A 20,239-nucleotide genomic window follows, 5' to 3' on the forward strand; every position below is an offset into this window, starting at 1 on the left:
ACACATTCTGCATTAAGCACATTTCTATCAACATACAATATAAAGACCACAGACCAGAATAATAATGTTTCCACAGAGTTTTCCCTGTGGCTTTAAACCGACACTGACATATGCACTTGGCTGAGAGAAATATTTCTTATATAGTCATTTAATCTGCTCCTAAAATAGGGATTATGGCTACTCTATGAAAGAAAAACACCATTAATGTGGGATATATACTGTATGTTGTTTAATTTTAGAGAGAAGAAAATGTCAATTTTCCAAAAAACACAGTCTAGTGAAACTGTTCAGTGCAGACTGTCACAAAACAACTGCATTGGCCACTTCTGAACTACTTAAACTTACATTTTTCTGTTACTAACTTGCCTTTTTGAACTTGTAATAGTCATACACTCTTTTCAAGTTGATTTCTACTTATTTTACTTTACAGTGACAGCACATAATGCACATGATTAAGATTTTCTTACACTAGCAAATGACACAATGATTAAAAGTTTCCATTTTTGATTAATAACATCGTCAACATAAATTTAAAGAATTAAACCAATAGTGTATTTCCATTATATATATATATATATATATATATATATATATATATATATATATATATATATATATATATATATATATATATATAATATATATATACACACACACAGTATATGTATATATAGTGATGAGCCAAAACACTATGACCACTCACAGGTGAAGCAAATAACGTTGATAATCTCCTAAAAAGGCCACATGTCAAGGTCTGGGTAGATTAGATGGTGAGCGAACAATCAGTTCTCATAGTCAACGTGTTGAATGCAGGAGAAATGGGCAGGAGTAAAGACCTGAGCGACTTTGACAAGGGCCAAATTGTTATGGCCTGACGACTGGGTCAGAGCATCTCTGAAACAGCAAGGCTTGTAGGGTGCTCCCAGTCAGCAGTGGTGAGTACCTACCGACAGTGGTCCGAGGCCCAAGGCTCATCGATGTGCGAGGGCAGTGAAGGATATCCCGTCTGGTCTGAACCGACAGAAGGTCTACTGTGGCACAAGTCACAGAAAATTGTAATGATGGTTACAGGAGGAATGTGTCACAACCACTGATATAGATTGCTGATGCAGCGATAAACTGCCAGCAGGAGGTGAAGCCACCAGAAGTGTTCGAGCGGCCATTTTAGTATACCCAAACTGCTATAGAGCATCAATGACTGACAGGCAAAAACACCCCTGATTCACTGTCTCCGACCTGCGGATACGACAGTTGTATTTCACCCTCTACTAACAATCATGTTTAATTAGCTTGTTATGGATAATATTCGTTACGAGGGAGAAGATATATATGCGGATCACAATGTCGGAGCCATTTAAATCTATATCAGCTATATGTATCAGCTTAATTTTAACCAACTTTGCTTTGTCTCCCTCAATCTCAGCGCCCGCTTCACGCGTGATGTGATAGAGGGAGAGAGTGACTGCGAGAACAATGCACTTTTTGATAAAAACATAAAAAAGTAATTCTGAACAAACAACACTTCGATGATCAAAATAAGTTTGTATCTTACCTCAGTTTCAGTGAACTTGTTTACATTCAGCTGATCTGTTCACTGATGAAGTTTGTTAGAGGTGGATACTGTTTGATATAGTAGATACACATAACTTGCTCAGGCTTTCAAGAAACAGGAAAAATTCCCTACTTTAAATAAATAAATAATTACACGTGTGGGACGTTTGCATCTAGTGATGTACATGCCGATTTCAGATATAAAATCGGTGATTGAATGACTAATGTTTACTCACTGAAATGAGATGATTTCCTATTAAATCAATAAGGACATTGAAATGTTTGGGCATAATAATATGGCGGCGCAGTAGCTTCAATGGTATCACGTCATAAGCAGTCCAGTTCTATATATATATATATATATATATATATATATATATATATATATATATATATATATATATATATATATCCGTGGTCACAACACACAGTGCATCACACCCTGCTATGTATGGGGCTGCGTAGCCGCAGACCGGTCAGAGTGCCCATGATGACCCCTGTCCACCGTCGAAAGCGATTGAGCATCAGTGGGATGTGCTGGACCAACAAGTCCAGTCCACGGCGGCTCCACCTCGCAACGTACAGGACTTTAAGTATTTTCTGCTAATGTCTTCATGCCAGATACCACAGGACACCTTCAGGGGTCTTGTAGAGTCATGCCTCAGAAGGTTGGTGCTGTTTTGGCGGCACATGGAGGACCAACAGCATATTAGGCAGGTGGTCATAATTTTTTGGCTCATCTGTGTATATATGTACTGTATATATTGTAAATATAATAATATATATATACATTTATATTATATAAAATGTAACCACCATAGACATTAAGGGGGACACAGCCCATCCAATGTTCAGATTAGTGGTTGATCAATGGGGTTTTCAATGACTGATTCTTAAACTTTCACTTTTTGTCCCCCCTATTCTTGAATATATGCTTACATTCTTGATTATATGTAATTTTCTCTATGAGCAGGAAACATATGCACATTAACCCTCAGGGTTTTAGCCAATCTCTAGTGAACTGCTTCCCAGAACTGGGGCCAAAAAGGGAGCTGTGTTTGTATCTTGTGGCTATCATTTTTGTTTCAGAAACTAAACAGTTGGTCTAGGTTTCAGTGGCCTGTTAAGAAAATCGTTGTTTTGATCAGTAAGACTTTATGCACTAAACTTAGCCGAGCGCAGTGCAATAGCACATAATCACTGTTTTTCCACAGCATGCAGTTCATGCAGCTTTCAACTTCATTTACTCTGAATTTCCCCAGAATGTACTTCAGAGATGAAGACAAACGATATAATTAAATTTACACTAATGCTGCTCTGGTATATTTCTGCTGGGTGTAGTGGATTTCACATTCATAGCAGAATTTTTAGCACACTGCTCACGTGTTGCCGTCTGGTTTTGCAGCCAAATGAGAGTGAATTGAGCAATGTTTTTTCAGAACAAATAAACAAAGTGGGAAATGAGCTGTAACAGCTTTTAGAAAGAGCTTTTTTTCTCCTTATCTCCATTGAACTCCAAGATAGTGATGACAGTGATTTCATGCACGCAATGCACACCTTTGATTCTGATCAGATTTATATGTGGCCCACATAGGTGTATGACCTTAAGAGGAGAGGAATTCTGCTATTATATAGATTATATAGGCCTTTTATAGAGAAGTTAAACATAAAAAAGGGGTCTGCCTTGAACGTTTTCGCTGTCCGACCACCTTAAATATGGGACAAATTGAATAATTTCATCTTTAAGTACAGGACGATCCTGTATTTTACAGGACGGGTGGCAACCGTAAGCGCAATTCAATGATAGTCTACTGACAATCAGGTTTAGGGTTTGGGTTTGTGTTAGGGCATATGTTTAATCAAATATGCTTTCCTGTTAACTACATTACATTATTTACCACTCGCTTTAGAGCTTGCTTGTGGACATTTTAACTGGAAACTGGAGCTAACACATGCCCATACTGCCCATATGCTCAATAACACTTCCGTTTTCAGAGACTGGGGGCTGTAGTTTGATTAAGGTAAGTACTTAAAAACTTTAGACCTGCTGTCGCCGAATTCACAGTGAGATCAGTCTGGGACAGAACAGTTGCTAAAGCTGGATCAGACAGTAACATTTTCAAGGCTCCAGTAAGCTCAGGGTCATAAAAAAAAAAAAAAAAAAAAGAAAAGAAAATGCCTACTGTTTTTTATGGCTGAAAGTACCCAAATAAGCAGAGAATTATTATTTTATATTTTATAGTTGAAGACTTTTAACTCAGGAAACCCCAGTGACATCGACTGTTTGTTTGTTTTACAGGTACGGGGCCGATCCATATGAACTCAGTGCAGTGCACAGGCACAGAGCGGTCCATTTTAGATTGTTTCTTCCAGGAAGTTCCTCCCTGGACATTCAAACACAACAGGGATGCTTCTGTCAAATGCAATGTTCCTAAGACTGGCTTGGAGAACACGGTGAGCAAAAGACCACCTGTTATTCTGGTGTAATTGTAAATGCTGTGATGAATACATACCTGCACTTTCCAGTGTTTGGGAAGCTACTTTGAAACTGTAGCTTCCAAAGCTACAAGGTACTCATAACATCAAATATTTCACTACAGTCAAGCATTTCTTTTCAAAAAGTAGTTATCTACACTACAAGCTACTAAAAAAGTAATTAACTACATTGAAGCTAACTACATTGATCAGTTCTAATGGCAGAATTCATTAGGGTGACATTTCCTTATGGAAATTAACCATGATTGTACTACTGTACAGTTAAACCATGGTATTTGTTGTAAAACCATAGTATCCATGGTAACCAAATTTACCAAAATCATGATTACTACAATCATGGTTAGTTCAGTATTACTCCAGTAAAACCATTTTAGTAAATTTCATTAGAATTTAACAAATAGAGTGACAACATTAAAGTGAAAATAAATGTATACTTAAAGGAATATTCTTGGTTCAATACAAGTTAAGCTCAATCGACAGTATTTGTGGCATAATATTGATTACCACAAAAATGTGTTTTGACTTGCCCCTTCTTTCTTTAAAAAAAAATCTGGGTTCCAGTGAGGCTCTTACAATGGAAGTGAATGGAGCTAATCCGCAAACGTTAAAATACTCACTGTTTCAAAAGTTTAGCCACAAGACATAAACAATATGCGTTTTAACATAATTTTAGTGTGACAAAATCACTTACTAAACTTTTCTGTGTAATGTTATATCTAATTTTACAACTTCGTTGCCATGACGATGTAATGTAAACAAACCCTAAAACAGCTGTAAAAATGATGAGCTTCACAGCTCAAATAATACACAAGCTTTAACAGTAGAATTAATGTAAATGCTTTTATAAAATTATAAACTTCACATTTCTGTTTTTAAACCCTCCAAATATTGGCCCCATTCACTTCCATTTTAAGTGTCTCACTGTAACCACGGTTTTTGCTTTTTTTAAAAGAAAACAGTTTTTGCTGATTTTTGCTTTTTTAATTTTTTGTGGTAATCAACATTATGTCGCAAATGTTGTTGGTTGAGCTTAACATATATTGAAATCAGAATATTCCTTTAATATACTAGAAAACACCTTCATAAAACTGAATAGAAATATAGTGATAAACAGCAGCAATGGACTAAATATTTCACTTAAAAAAAGGCAAAGTCCCTTTAAGGCAGTGCGGGGCATAACTGAATCAGTGAATCATTTTTGTGAACTAGTTCATTAACATGAACCACCCGAAAAAACTGACTACAATGAATCAGTCTTCCCAACACAATATATAAGGACCTCATTTATTTTAACCAGTTCATTTACATGAACTGTCTGAAAGAACTGATTCACTGAAATTATTTGGCTTTCCCAGCGCTACATATGAGAGAGAAGACGATTATGTTTGATTACTCCCTCGTCACCATTGCAGCAATACAACACAGTGACAAATGTAGCATTTAGTGACGCTACAGCTCTACCTGTTTGAAAATGCAGCTTATTACTGGAAAAACGACACTCTACTGAAAAATTTAGTTAAATTAGTAGGGTCGCTACTTCTAGTTAACTACTCCTGAAAACAATGCACTTTCAACAACCCCTACAGATCCAGCATGATTCCTTTGGCATTGCTCTAATCATTCAGGCACATACTATATACAGGCCCCAAAACTATATGGAGACTTAAGACACACTTTAAAATGTATGAATGCAATTTGATTTTATAACAAAATATTAAAAGAAGTGGAAGGCTTTTTAAAGAAATATAGCATATGTGGTCTATTAGTTTATTGTGTTATTTATCTTCAGCATAAAAGGTCTAGTATCATTTGTTTGTCACCATATTTAGTTATCTAATGCAATGACATTCAGACTTAAGTGTCCAAAAGAGTCCAAATATATTTTGGGGCCATTGTGTGTTTGGTTTTCTCTTATGAAACTGTGTTTGTGTTTCAGGTGCGGTTGGCAGGGGGTAGGGATCCAGGCGAGGGTCGTGTGGAGGTGCTCATGGAGATGGGGGGCAGAAAGCGATGGGGGACGATTTGCAGTGAGAACTGGGGAATAAATGAAGCCATGGTGGTGTGCCGGCAGCTGGGCTTTGGGTTTGCCGCTCGTGCTCATCAGGTGAGACTTCTGAGGAATGTTGTGTTTTCCAGTAACCTGAATATATATCTTGTTTTATTTGCTTTGGTTGCCTCAGTCTGAGTGTGTTTGAGAGCTTCCTGTGCATGTTTTGGGCACAGGATATTTCTGGGCAACATTAGTTTTATACAGTATTTGTTTTGTAGAGGTGAAGGGGAGGGATAGGTTAACGGCAAACTGTGTATTTTCAGACAGAATTACCGGTACCTTTGGTATTTGTTGTGCACATTCTTGAACTAAAAAAGTTCAAGTACAGTATGTGCACAACAAACACCAAATGTACCTGTCAGTAGTTGAAGACATGTTTGAAGACAGTTATATTTTCTGTTCACAATACTGTACAACATGTTGTACCAATAATATAGTGCTTATTGGGTGAATCTCACAAAAAATGTCCAGGTCCTATTTCACCCGAAAATATAAGCATAAAGGATACCTATTTTTGGACCAGTAATAAAAAAAATCTATTTTTTGCATTGATTTCATGACAACTAAACATATTTCTCACCAATTCGTATTGCTGCAATGTGAAGAAAGCTCATTACCATTACTATAATGTACTGTAGTAATGAAAATAATCCTGTCTGTACACAAACTAACACAAATTACTTGTTATAATCATAAAAATCTCATCTGGACAATATGGCTCATTGCAGTTTAAAAAAGCCAGTGCTTGGTAACATATGCTTGGTCTTGTGTATAGGACACATATTATTGGCAAGGGGACCCTGCAGCAGAGGAAGTGTTATTGAGTGGGACTCACTGTGTGGGAACAGAAATCTCCATCCAGCAGTGTCGTCGTAATAGTTATGTCCACTGTCCTCGTGGAGGCGGGGCTAAAGCAGCTGGCGTCACCTGTTCAGAAAGTATGTGATTTGAACGATGACATCTGATGTATATTAAAGTTTTATCTGCACTAAATGATGAAAATGAATAAATCAACATCCTGTCTTTAGCGGCACCTGATCTTGTGTTGGATGCACAGCTTGTGCAGGAGAGCGCTTACCTGGAAGACAGACCTCTGCATTTGCTCACCTGTGCGCATGAGGAGAACTGTCTCTCCTCTTCTGCCAGACATATGAACTGGCCGTACGGTCACCGTCGTCTTCTGCGTTTCTCCTCCCGTATCATGAACCTGGGAAGAGCCGACTTCCGTCCCCGCGCCTCAAGAGAGTCCTGGACCTGGCACCAGTGCCACCGGTTAGATTTTTCTTCTGTTTTTCTTTCTGTCCATTGAGAAGTTTGAACATAATGAATATGTATTAATGTTGCTGAAAAAATATGGTCATTATGCCTTATGAAAATGTCCCATTGTTTAGGATTTGATGAATATAGAAGCACTCTAAGCAGATCCCAAAACTAACATAAGATTGGTCATTCCTTCAATGCAGTACATTTTCGGTCACACTTTATGTTAGGTGGCCTTAATTAATATGTACTAACATTAAATACATACAAGATGATGTATTTACTGTGTAACTACATGTTGTTCTGCAAAATGCCCACATTTGCTGCTACTGAGTTCGAGGTACTAGTAGGTTTAGGAGTAAGCAGTGTTGGGGAGTAACGGAATACATGTAACTGGATTATGTATTTAAAATACAAAATATAAGTAACTGTATTCCACTACAGTTACAGTTTAAATCATTAGTAATTAGAATACAGTTACATTCAAAAACATATTTTGATTACTGAAGAGATTACTTTGCATTTTATTGTCATTTTTTCATTTAATATTTAGTCTTTTCAAATGGAAAACATTTATACATATAAATGATGTGATCCAAAGTGCATTTGAACAGCGGTGAAACAATTTCTTATGATGTGTTACATTCATACAAGCAGACAGAGAAGTAAGTTTGAAGTAAGTTTGGAGCAGAAGAAATAGAAATTAAACTTGTGTAAATTGTCAGCTTTACACTAAGCTAAAATGCTATTTCTAGCCATTTTACATGCACATGTTACCAGGCACGATCATATTTTTTTATCAAGGAAATTCATGTTAGATCATAATTTCTTTTTTCTAGTAAGACTTTTGATATTAGGGCAAAAATCGTATTCTTGATAATAATTTTTGTATTGTTTTCCTGTAAAAATATCTAAAAATCCTTAAAACAAGATCAAGTAGCTTTATCATGTTTTAGAAACAACATTGCATTAGATATTTAGGTTTTTCAGAGAATGTATTTTTAACATGTGTATTTTGTCTTACTGTACTGGCAGAGTTTTTATAGTCAAAACAAGTGAAAAAATCTACCAGTGCTGACGAAGTAATCCAAAGTATTTAGAATACATTACTGACCTTGAGTAATCTAACGGAATACGTTACAAATTAAATTTTACAGCATGTATTCTGTAATCTGTAGTGGAATACATTTCAAAAGTAACCCTCCCAACCCTGGGAATAAGGGTAGGGTTAGGGTTAAGATTAGGGATTAGAGTTAGGTTTTGGGGTAAGGGTTAGGTTAAGGGTAAAGTTAACAGTGTAACTACAAATGTAATTAAATGCAAGTATTTAAATGTAATTGCAATTCAACAACATGTATGCACATAATAAGTACATTGTATAAAATGGTTAAGTACATAGTAGTTAAGGCCACCTAATATAAAGTGGGTCCCATTTTTTTGTCCCCATCATATATGTGATAATGCTGCATATTAAAGGGATAGTTCACCCAAAAATAAAAATTCTCTCAACATTTACTCATCCTCATGCCATCCCAGATATGTATGATTTTCTTATTCTGCAGAACACAAATGAAGATTTTTATAAGAATATCTCAGCTCTGTAGGTCATCACAATGCAAGTGAATTTGACACTCCAAAAAGCACATAAAGGCAGCATGAAAGTAATCCATATCACTCCAGTGGTTAAATCTATATCTTCAGAAGTGTTATGATAAGTTTGGGTGAGAAACAAATCAATATTTAAGTCCATTTTTGCTAGAAATTCTTCTCACTGCCCAGTAGAGGGCGTATGTATGAAGAATGTGAATCACCAAAAACACAAGAAGAAGAATGTGAAAGTGAAAATTAAAGTTGAGATTGACTGAGCAGGGAGGAAAATATTTGATCTGTTTCTCAACCACACCTATCAAATCGAAGACACAATTCTGAAGACATTGATTTAACCACTGGAGTCATATGGATTACTTTTATGCTGACTTATGTGATTTGTGGAGCTTCAAAATTGTGGCACCCATTCACTTGCATTGTATGGGCCAAAAGAGCTGAGAAATTCTTCCAAAAATCTTAATTTGTGTTCTGCTGAAGAAAGAAATTCACATCCAGGATGGCATAAGGTTGAATAAATCATGAGGGAATTTTCATTTTTGGGTGAACTATTCCTTTAAATTAAATATTAAAGTCACCATTTTTCTAAATTTGGAATGCCTAATTACCAATTGTCCTCGTGGCTTAGTGACTCACCTCATTCCGTGTGGCGGAGGATGAATCTCAGTTGCCTCCACATCTGAGACCATCAATCCGCGCATCTTATCACGTGGCTTGTTGAGCATGTTACCGCGGAGAATAGCGTGGGCCTCCACACGTGCTACGTCTCCGTGGTAACGTGCTCAACAAGCCACGTGACACAACTCACCACGCATACAACTCACCACGTGCCCCACTGAGAGCGAGAACCACACATTATAGCGACCACGAGGAGGTTACCCCATGTGACTCTACCCTCCCTAGCAACTGGGCCAATTTGGTTGCCTAGGGGACCTGGCTGGAGTCACTCAGCACGCCCTGGATTCAAACTCGCGACTCCAGGGGTGGTAGTCAGCATCAATACTCGCTGAGCTACCCAGACCCCTGTTCTAGGCATTTCTTAATTTTTCCTTCCTCTATTTGTAATGGTTCAAAGAAAACATGTTTTTTGGGGGTAATAGTGTTTTAATTGGTTATCCATTCATGTCCTCAATATCTATTTCCATCCTGTTAGTCTTTAGGAATATCCCTTTAATTAATAAAAGCTGGTCTCTTAATGACATCATCCTCCAGGAAGTGAAATAAAAAAAATAAAACAAATGTTGTGGGGGAAATCAACAGCACAAATATCAGTTACAAGTAATACCAATGGATTTCTGAATTCGGTAATGCTTTGTGGTATTGATTTGTCTCACTTTAAAACTTTCCATACTATTTGATAAAATTACAGAAATCGGTACAAGACTTTATCAATTACTCACTGATCAGTGGCTAAATTTAGCTTTATATTTCCATCCTGTTAGGTATCCTGTTAATACTCTTGCCATTGCATAAATACTTTATAATTTATATAAAGTTTAAGTGCCTGAGCTTCCCCAGCATATTCATTTTTTTAAAAGTTCAAAAGGTTCTGCCTAACAGAATTGACCCAGACATTCCACCTCCATTCCAAAACGTTAGGAATAAACCTGCCATACAGTATATCATTCTTTTTTTGTCTAAAATAATATTTGTGTAATTTGTTGTTACATTTCCTTAGACCCCTTCAATCCAGTCAGTCATTTCAGCATGCAAAATATGGAACATAGTCCCCTGTTAATGAAACAGGCCATGGCTTGTCAGAATGCTTGCTTTTGTCTCTCTAAATTAATTAGCTGCTTCAAACTAATTCCCTTTACATGTTTTCTGAAAATAATTGCAAAGCTGTTCTGTGGGAACAAGGCGAGCAGTTGTGGAGGAGTGTGGGCTTTGCGTGTTCAGGGGCCAAACCTGTTTTATTAATCTCTTAAAACAACACCAACGAGGTTGATATTTGAAAGCTGTCCATTCAGACGAGCTACATAAACAGTCCTGCAAGCGTAACCCTGTCAGCATAACAACAACTTCCTGTAAAGGGTGTCACCGTGGCAGCCAACACCTTTATGAAGGAGCAGTAAGTTCATAAGGCATTGGTCCATAGTGACCTTCTGTTCTCCTCATGTTCAACAGCCAGCATGAAATATGACATATCTGAACTTGATTTTTACATACTCTGAAGAAAATGTAAGTGGTGCTTGCCAGTGCAAAAATTGCCATTCCAATGCCAGGGTGTTGTGGGAGGTTGCCAGAGTGTTGCTGTGAAGTTGCTAAGGTGTTCTGAGTGGTTTTTAGCACATTGCTATGCAATTTCTAGTATGCTCTTGGTGGTTGCTTACTGGCCCAAATCAAAAGAGTCCACCCCTAAGTCCAACAATGATATTCTTGTCTCTACATATGGCTTGGTTCTAAGTCTAGGATCGGTTCAGCTAAGTAAAAATGCATAATGGCAGCATCAAAGTAATCCATATGACTCCAGTGTTTTAATCCATGTTTTCTGAAGTGATCGAAATGATTTTGGATGAGAACAGACCAAAATACAACTCCTTTTTCACTATAAATCTTGACAATCAGCATTCTGTTTGGTGATCATGATTTCAAGCTTGATTACACTTCCTAGTGCCCTCTAGCGCTCTGTTTATGGGTGCTTCTCAAACGGAAGGCTGCAGCCTAGCAAGGCTATGTCCTTCCTAGACCAGTCCTTCAGAGGCTGTAGGCTAGACTCCTCCTCAGCATTCAGCCCTAGAATGAGACGGTCTAGTAAGTGCACATGGTGAACCATAAACTTAGAATCATATGAAATTTTACTTTGTTTAGAAACCTCATATACTTGAAAAACGTGAATTATTCACAAAGCTAAAGTCACAAAAAAAAAAAAAAAAACAAAAAAGCCTTTACTTAATAATACATTCTGTAACACTGATCTTAGAATTTATATTTAAACCCTTTGAAATATGAAAAAACGGAACCCTAGACTTGTAAAAACTATAAACTTTTAAAGCTTTTCTTATTGCCCTTTTATTATTTTTGTTCCTTCTTTTTTTGTGCTTTGTATCTTCTAATTTATTGTATTGTCTAAACTATTTGCATTTTTTATTTTTCTGTATATTGTAATTTCTGCAAATGTGAATAAAAACGTTAAAAAGTAAGCTGCGTCATAAAGGTTTCTGCCTCTGCGGTCACGCGACTTGTTTTCCGCCCTTTTATAAATAATTTGGGACATGTGTAAAGGATTGTGGGCGACTGAAGGCCATGAAGGTTACACCTGATGCATCCTCCAAAATATGGCAAACGAAGGCTGCGAAACAAGGCTGCCTTCCAAGTGTCCTCACAATTGAGGCGGCCTTTGACAGTGCTTGATGACTTGGCAGCCGAGATATCCAGCCTAACAAGGCTGCAGCCTCCGATTGAGAAGCACCCAAATTGCCAATCACTAGGAAGTGTAATCGCGCTTAAAATCATAACCGTGCCAAGAGACTGCACTTTCAAGATGAAAAGTAAAAAATGAGTTGCATTTTGGTCTGTTCTCTCCCAAGACCGATTAAATCGCTTCTAAAAACATGGATTAAAACACTAGGGTCATATGGATTACTTTTATGGATGCTTTTTGGGATGGCATGAGGGTGAATAAATGATGAGAGAATTTGTCCTTTTTGGGTGAAATATTCCTTTAAACAAGCCAAAATTTGAGGTATAATTTATATCCGAAGCAAGAATGGTTCGGTGAGTTACACACTGAAGGTTAGTACTTAGGTTTACCGGTTTGTTCAAATCCCTAACCCTAAGTATGAGCAAGATTATTAGTGATGTTTGCCTTTGCAATCACTAAATATATGACTTTATTAATTAACATTAATCAATTGTAATATTGTTTATTCAGGCATTATCACAGCATTGAAGTGTTCACACATTATGATCTCCTAACCCTCAATGGAAGTCGGGTGGCTGAAGGACACAAAGCCAGTTTCTGTCTGGAGGACACCTACTGCCCTGATGGTAAATGACCAGTTACAGTATGTGAAATCTTGACATCCATGATTTAAGTTCAACCATTTTTCTTTTTCATCAGGACTTCACAAACGCTTTTCATGTTACAATTATGGAGATCAAGGGATCTCGGTGGGTTGCTGGGACACTTACCGCCATGATATCGACTGCCAGTGGATAGACATCACTGATGTGAGACCAGGAGACTACATCATGCAGGTGTGTTATTTTTTTTTTAAGTGATTCAAAATACATTATATGGCTAAAAGTATGGCATTCCTTTCTAGTAGGTTTGGATATTTCAGCTACATCCATTACTACCATGCAATCTCCTTAGATAAACATTTTCAGTAGAATGGGGCATTAAAAACTTTTAATGCGACACTGTAATAGGATGCCCCCAGTATGGTTTAAAATTAAGTGTAGTGTGGAAGAACCTGCCTGGCCAGAACCTAGAGCTGAACCCTACTGAACACCTTTGGGATAAATTGAAACATAGGAAAAATTGGAACAAATCTCCACAACCATGTTCCAACATGTATTTATTTGAAAGCCTTCCCAGAAAAGTGGAAGCAACCAAGAGAGTACCGACTCCCTCTTAGCGCACTTGAAATTAAATGGTTAATCATCACATATGGGTGTGTAGTTTTCAGGTGTCCACATACTTTTGACCATGTATTGTATCTGAACTATAGAAGATGTAAATTTTGCCACAACCTCTCATGGTAGTAAATGCACATAGCATTTTTCGCTTAAAAAACATTTAATAATGCTGTGACTCTCCTTAAAGGGCAGATTCTGCTTTCAGGATGCATTTTTAGCCATTTTCCCTCTGTTATTAAATTTGGAACGAGTTAATCTTCTAAATCACTGTGGGCACTGCAGTCTCAAGGGGCACTTCCACAGCTGAGTTTCACATGCAGAAGTAGCCAATCAAAGAGCTGCTCTGAGGGCCAATCAAGAGGCCTTTTATACATCCCAGTTGTAAAATATAGGCTGATGTGAAGCTTTGTTTTAATTACAGTGTACCTACATGCCTTGACCATTTTCAAGATTTAATGGCTCAACATGATAGATTTGCATGTATTTTAGGCATGCTTGGCAGATGCAAATTACAAAGCGGCATCAGGCTGCAGCTATGTATGGCACAGCAGGGAGTCATGGTGATACTTAAAGGTCAGAGTTCCCAGTTGATGCTCTATGTCTCCATATAGTGCGATGCCAACATGCTAGCTATCTCATGCCAACCCATCCAAGCAAAGACACAGTTCTCTCATCCAGAGCGGTGGCAGCATTCTGTGTAAATCTGTGTAAATCATTCTGTGATCCATCTACAATGGCCCTAAAAAAGTAGCCTATTTAAGATTTACACCACACTTAAAAATGTCAACAAATTATCAAACCAAGTGGCAGACCAATTCTCAAGGCTCTGACGTAGGGTCCAAGTCAAGTTTCAAATCCCTGAGGTAGAGTCCCAATTAGGGTTACCAACTGTCCTGTATTAGCCGGGACGTCCTGTATTTTGGCCGAATTTATAACATCCTGTATGGACGCCTCTAGTCCCATATTTAAGAAGCGTAACGCTTGTCCCTGGTCATTGGCGTAACATCCTGTATGGAAGGCATTGTGTCCCATATTGAAGCAGCAAAATGCTCAAGTGTCCCGTATTCATGTGACGAATAATCCAAAACCAGTCTCAAGTCTTTGAGGTAGAGTCTAAGTCAAGTCTCAAGACTCTGAGGTAGAGTCCAAGTCAAGTCTTAAAGGACAAGTTCAGTACAATCTCAAGCCTTTTAGTTTTGAAAACATTGTTGAAGTGCAATTTTATATATTTTGTTGTTCAAAAGTGTGTAATTTGTCCAAATCAAGTCTTAAGTCAATTGTTTCAAGTAAATTTCTCTGCGACTTAAGTGCAACTTGAGTTCGATTTGGAACCAACTTCACTTTTCTTTGCCATTTTTGTAATTAGCCTACTTTCAACCAACTGGTCCCAAGGTAATTTTAGTGGATCTATGAAGTCACACAGGTGACCTTGTAGAGTAACCACAATAGTATTTCATCCCATTGACTTTAGATCTGTTCCACTAGTGTTCAAATACTTTGTCTTCATTTTGAACAGTACATCTATTGTCTTATCATTTCAAACTTACATTTTGGGGCCACTATAGGGTACTTCATAATCCAGGAGAATCTGTTACCCTTTCCTTGAGCTACTTATCTTTAATTGTACAGCTCAGATACCAAAAATAACCAAATGCTGAGCATTCCCTGCTGGAAGAGTATTACGTGTTATATCCCCCTCTATTAGACATGGTCAATTAGGTTCAGAGGAATTCACTCCCACTTGTTTTACAGGCACTTTCTCACTCAAGCATATGGTTAGACAGACCCAGAACTCCACAGTCCAGAGTTATAGTCGCACACTGTCATTAAAAATGCAAAAAAAAAAAAAAAAAAAAAAAAAAGTGAGACTGATGCATACTCACATTTGAATGTGCTCAAAAAATTATTAGCTACTAAGAAAAATGCTTCTACATTATTATGGCAAAAATAAAACAACATAAATTTGTATAAGCATTTAAAAAAATCATATGCCCAATGGGCATAATCACATCTGCTCCAGCTCTCCCAGAGACACACTTTTTACCCCATATCCTAGTTAAACAGCAAATTTTTATACTGATAAACAATTATATTGCTATTATATAACTGTAATATGGGAGGCTTGTTAGGCGGACCAGTTTGTAAAATGGTTTGATGAGCAAACTGATTGCATAACTTTTCCTTATAAGCACCACATCCTTGTTGGTTTTGCATGTCTGCAAGTATGAAAGTTTTTCAAAGCTGTGATGAAATGACAGTATATGGTACTGTTTCATGTTGTCATAGTAAAAGATGCCTTTACTTAATACAGTTCATCCAGTGCATGTAATGTGCAGAACGCATTTGTAAAAAACTTCCAGTTGAAGGTGCTTTAAGTCTCTACTACCTGAAAGAAATCACTGAAATATGTGTCCTGAGAATTCACACCTGTCTTGGTGACAGCCCTAGGATCTGAAAACAGCAGACCAGAGTAAATTATTTATTTTTTTAAATCACAATTTTAGGAACCACTAGAATGGCATTTATTGATTTTTGTGTGTTTTGTCAGGTTGAGGTAAATCCGTCCCTGGACATGGCTGAATCCGACTTTATGAACAATGTCATGCGTTGTCGATGCAGATATGATGGACATAGAGTGTTTATGTATGGCTGCCATGCAGGTATGATCCTCATAACAATAAATGAATCACAACACGCATACATGCTCAAGCATTCCAGTACTCTACATTCCCTGTCTGATACACTCTGCCTTCACAGGTGACGCCTATAGTGCTGAAACTGAAGATTTGTTTGAGCATCAGCGTCAAATCAGCAATAACTTTATTTGAACCCAGTAAAAAGAGGTGGGAGGATGTTCCTAAAGCGATAGTTCATGCAAAAATGAAAATTCTGTTATCATTTACTCTCATCTTGTTCCAAACTTGTATGACTTATATACAAAAGGAGATGTTAGACACTGACAGCCTCAGTCACCATTCACTTTTATTGTATCTTTTTTCCATGCTATGACAGTGAATGGTAGGGTAAGAAAATAATGACAGAATTGTTAATTTTTGGGTGGAAATAGCTTCCAAAAATGCAGCTTTTTGGACAGTAAACTGATTGAAAGAGAAAGAGATCTACTTAACTGATCTCAGAACAGTATACCAGTAACATCACAAAGTGGAAGAGATCTGCTACAAACTATTGGCTCCACAGCATTGAATTTACATGGGTCCAAAAGGCCTGGTAAAATGACGAGAGATAAAAGCATTCTCTTCCATGTAAATCTGAGTTTGTTTTGTTTTTTAAATCTGAGTCCTAGCCAGCCATGACCACAAGCCTTCTGGCAATTGTTCTGTCAGTCATGTGGTTTCTGTTTCTGCAGCATCATACTGGGTAGCCCCGCCCACTGTGAAATCGCATTGACCCAACAGTTTTGTGTTCAGCGTGGATAGAAATTTGCTTGTTGTATCACGTCTGGTTAGGACATGGTGTTAACAGCCTAATAGCTCTATAGAGTCTAATAGGTATAGTTATAGAGTCTAATAGGTATAGTTATAGAGTCTAATAGGTCTTTGGAAATCAACTGAAAATATATAAGTTGTTATACGTTGATTTACAGTTAGGGACATTGTTTTGGTGACTTAATTATATTGCGGTAAAATGGGAATTGTTGTGATTTTATCATGTAATTGAAATTAAATAGCGTACAATATTTGTAGTTCTGGGGATCATGAAGCTAGCAATAGAAAATAAAAAAAGGTTCATACATGTACCCATATATTTATTTCCTGACAAGTTGTTATAGAACAAATGCCTCAGTATAATGTTGGTGTTTTCTGAGTGCAAAAGTCTTAGATATTACCAATATGATTATAGTAAGATCTAATTTTTTTCTGTTCAGTTTTGAGTTTTATATCTAATTTCAGTTCTTTTATATGAGTTAAGCACTTTATTGATGGACCGTCAGTATTCTGGTAGGAATGGGTCAGTCACTACCATGTATCAAAACACACTTCTGTTTGTTTGTTTGTTTATTGACATGTTCAGGAATTTGTACTTGCTTGCCTTTTTTGATAGACCTTTTCTTAATTTGTCAGTGACTTTCCTAAATCCTAAAGGATAACAAAGGATGTTGTATATGCTAAAGATTAATTTATTTAATAAATTGTTAAACAAATTTTCTGGGTGAGCGATTTATTAGTTTGATAACTGATGGTAGTATTAATAAACACTTTCTAAATGGTTGACTGCTTTAATATTCTTTAAACGTCTTGCCAATTTGATTTGTGGTTGAATGGAAATTTATGCCTTAGTTTAGCGTGCCATGTAATTTTTTTTTTTTTTTTTTTTACAATGTTGTGAAAAAGTCCTTGAAAAAATTATCTGATTTTCTTAGTGGATGCTGGGAACACTATATGGTGACTGGCATTTTATGCCACCATATACTGTACTTACTACAGCATTTTATGATGAACTCAAATCTAGCTCTAACTCAAGGGACAACATTTGGCTTGCCAGAGTATTGAATATATTCTCAAAGTAGTGAACACCTGCTGCATTCTTTGCCTATAAATAGTGAAAATAACTGTATGTGTCTAGGAATTATTTATGTTTTTAATTATTTGCACAGTATAAGACATGTATAACAGAAGTTATTGTGCATGTTATGAACTGATACATATTTCTTTTTTTCTCCTGTTTATCCCAAATCCTTATGTTAGAGTTTATTTCTCGATGTTCATCATTAATCTGTTTAAATTTTAATCCGTAGTGGAAGTGGATGACTTCATAAACACTTTTATTTGGCCAGGTTGGTCTTATGCCATTTTGCCTTACCTTTAATTTCAACAATATAATGTTATTATGCCATTTTTGAGATCACAAAGATGACTTAATCCATATTGTGTACAGTTACTCTCACCATATTACTCTTCTTGATGCATTAATTTACAGGTGCTTCTATTTATGACGCATGTTACTGTATGCTCTTAGTATTCCTGGTGCATAAATTGGTTTTAGTCATTGGTTTAGTCAGCTGGTTTTAGGTACATTGTGAACTTTTCTGGGAGTTTCTTATGGAGCAGTTGAGAGTTTAAGCTCTTACTGTTTATGTAATATGTAATTTGCTGTACTCTCAGGGATATAATATCGGTCTTCTCCAATTTGTTAAACATAACGTTTAAGATCACATTGCCAACCAGGATATATATAACTGGGAAAGTGATACTAAAATCATTCCAGCTACTGCAACATGATGTAAAACAGGTGTTACTGTTCTATAGTGGATGTTACAGTTATGTTACATTAAAGTAAACAAATGATCTCAAATGTGAATACATATCCCTCATCAGGTCTCAGTCAGCTGCCTGTACTCTTAGTTTTTCTGCTCATTGTATACAATGATCCATTGTACATTGACTTGGACTCCATTATAAATAAATGTGTGTTTGTGAAAGATTTTTGATCATGTTTATTTTTTTCAGTACCAAGAGCACAGAAAATGTGGGGGGAAAGTCTGTACATTCCGGCTGGGCCTGTCAATGACAGCTAAAAATGATGTGACCTTTATAAGAGCACAGGAACACAAAATGTAAATTCCAAAGTTAGCAAAATGTAATTGGACTGCTGAGAAATCTCAGTCAGTTATAAGGATGTTTTCTTTAAGGCTAGCTGTTGTTACAGCTTTACATGAATCAGAAGACTCAAGGGAACATCCTGTCCTTGCATTTGTTTTTCATTGGCTAAGCCACATTGTATCCATCTTGCTGTCCCTTAAGGCCAAAACAGTGAACGCCACACATGCAATGTCACCAACAGACATTCTTTTTCTGCACCTCCAGCAAAATGACATTTTGCGCATTCGGCATGCCAGTCTAATCGTAAGCGTTGCACACTCATGAGGCAAAACACAGTTCTATTGCTCATATTATTGCGTTGTCTATTCTATATGGCACAGCTAGATTGACGAATGATATGCAATCAGTGAAAGTGTGACATTTTTATGAGAGCATATGACAGTTCTATGGTCATTCTTTGTATTGGTTTGTTTTGTTTTCTGTTGCACTGCAATGAAAAGCAATAAAACAAGTGAAGGTTAAGTGAAGAATGCAATATAAGCTGTTATACATTCAGTTTCAGACTTGTTTATGAAGTCCACGCTATTTTGGATCACTCAATCATTTTATATATATATATATATATATATATAAGTGTGCGAGGAGAAGCTAAACAGACTTTAAACAAATGAGTCTAATCATTGTATAATAATTATACAATAATAGTTAGTAGTTGACCTGTGTGGATTTTTCAATGGCCCATTCCAATATAATCCTGATATATACTATGTACTGTAGGCTAATAGAATTTATTTTTAGAAATTAAGATGTACACGCTTTTGGCACCACAATCTTAATGAAAGAGACAATGATAAACTTGACATTAGTAATGATATTTTAAATCAACTTGTTTTTTATATTTACTCATTGCTAGTTCATAAAAATAAATGTTGTCTCTTTGTGATCTTCTTTTGAAAATAACAGTCTGCACACATATTAATTTGCAGCAATTTTTGTGTAACGTGTGTGCGTAAGAGTACATATCACCGGCTCCTTGCAGTTCTGCTCTAAAATTTACTGCAAACAGCAGAACATATGCATTGCTTTGGGAGTATTGCCTGACAATTACAGTTATATATACAGCAGAAAATAA

General features: G+C 36.7%; 1 protein-coding gene across 1 annotated transcript in view; it reads left to right on the forward strand.

The window, feature by feature from the left end:
- loxl4 (lysyl oxidase-like 4) overlaps positions 1-18,986 on the forward strand; it is a 37,561-nt gene extending 18,575 nt beyond the window's left edge. Inside the window, exons 8-15 of the mRNA XM_051648764.1 lie at positions 3,851-4,005; positions 5,984-6,151; positions 6,873-7,035; positions 7,126-7,369; positions 12,837-12,952; positions 13,026-13,162; positions 16,095-16,206; positions 16,304-18,986. Coding sequence (XP_051504724.1) covers positions 3,851-4,005; positions 5,984-6,151; positions 6,873-7,035; positions 7,126-7,369; positions 12,837-12,952; positions 13,026-13,162; positions 16,095-16,206; positions 16,304-16,374 — 1,166 coding nt within the window. The 3' untranslated portion in view covers positions 16,375-18,986. The remainder of the gene's footprint in view (positions 1-3,850; positions 4,006-5,983; positions 6,152-6,872; positions 7,036-7,125; positions 7,370-12,836; positions 12,953-13,025; positions 13,163-16,094; positions 16,207-16,303) is intronic.
- The last annotated feature ends 1,253 nt before the right edge of the window (positions 18,987-20,239 follow it).

The sequence above is a fragment of the Myxocyprinus asiaticus genome, chromosome 21 (assembly GCF_019703515.2).
Source record: "Myxocyprinus asiaticus isolate MX2 ecotype Aquarium Trade chromosome 21, UBuf_Myxa_2, whole genome shotgun sequence".
In the NCBI taxonomy this organism is placed as follows: Eukaryota; Metazoa; Chordata; class Actinopteri; order Cypriniformes; family Catostomidae; genus Myxocyprinus; species Myxocyprinus asiaticus.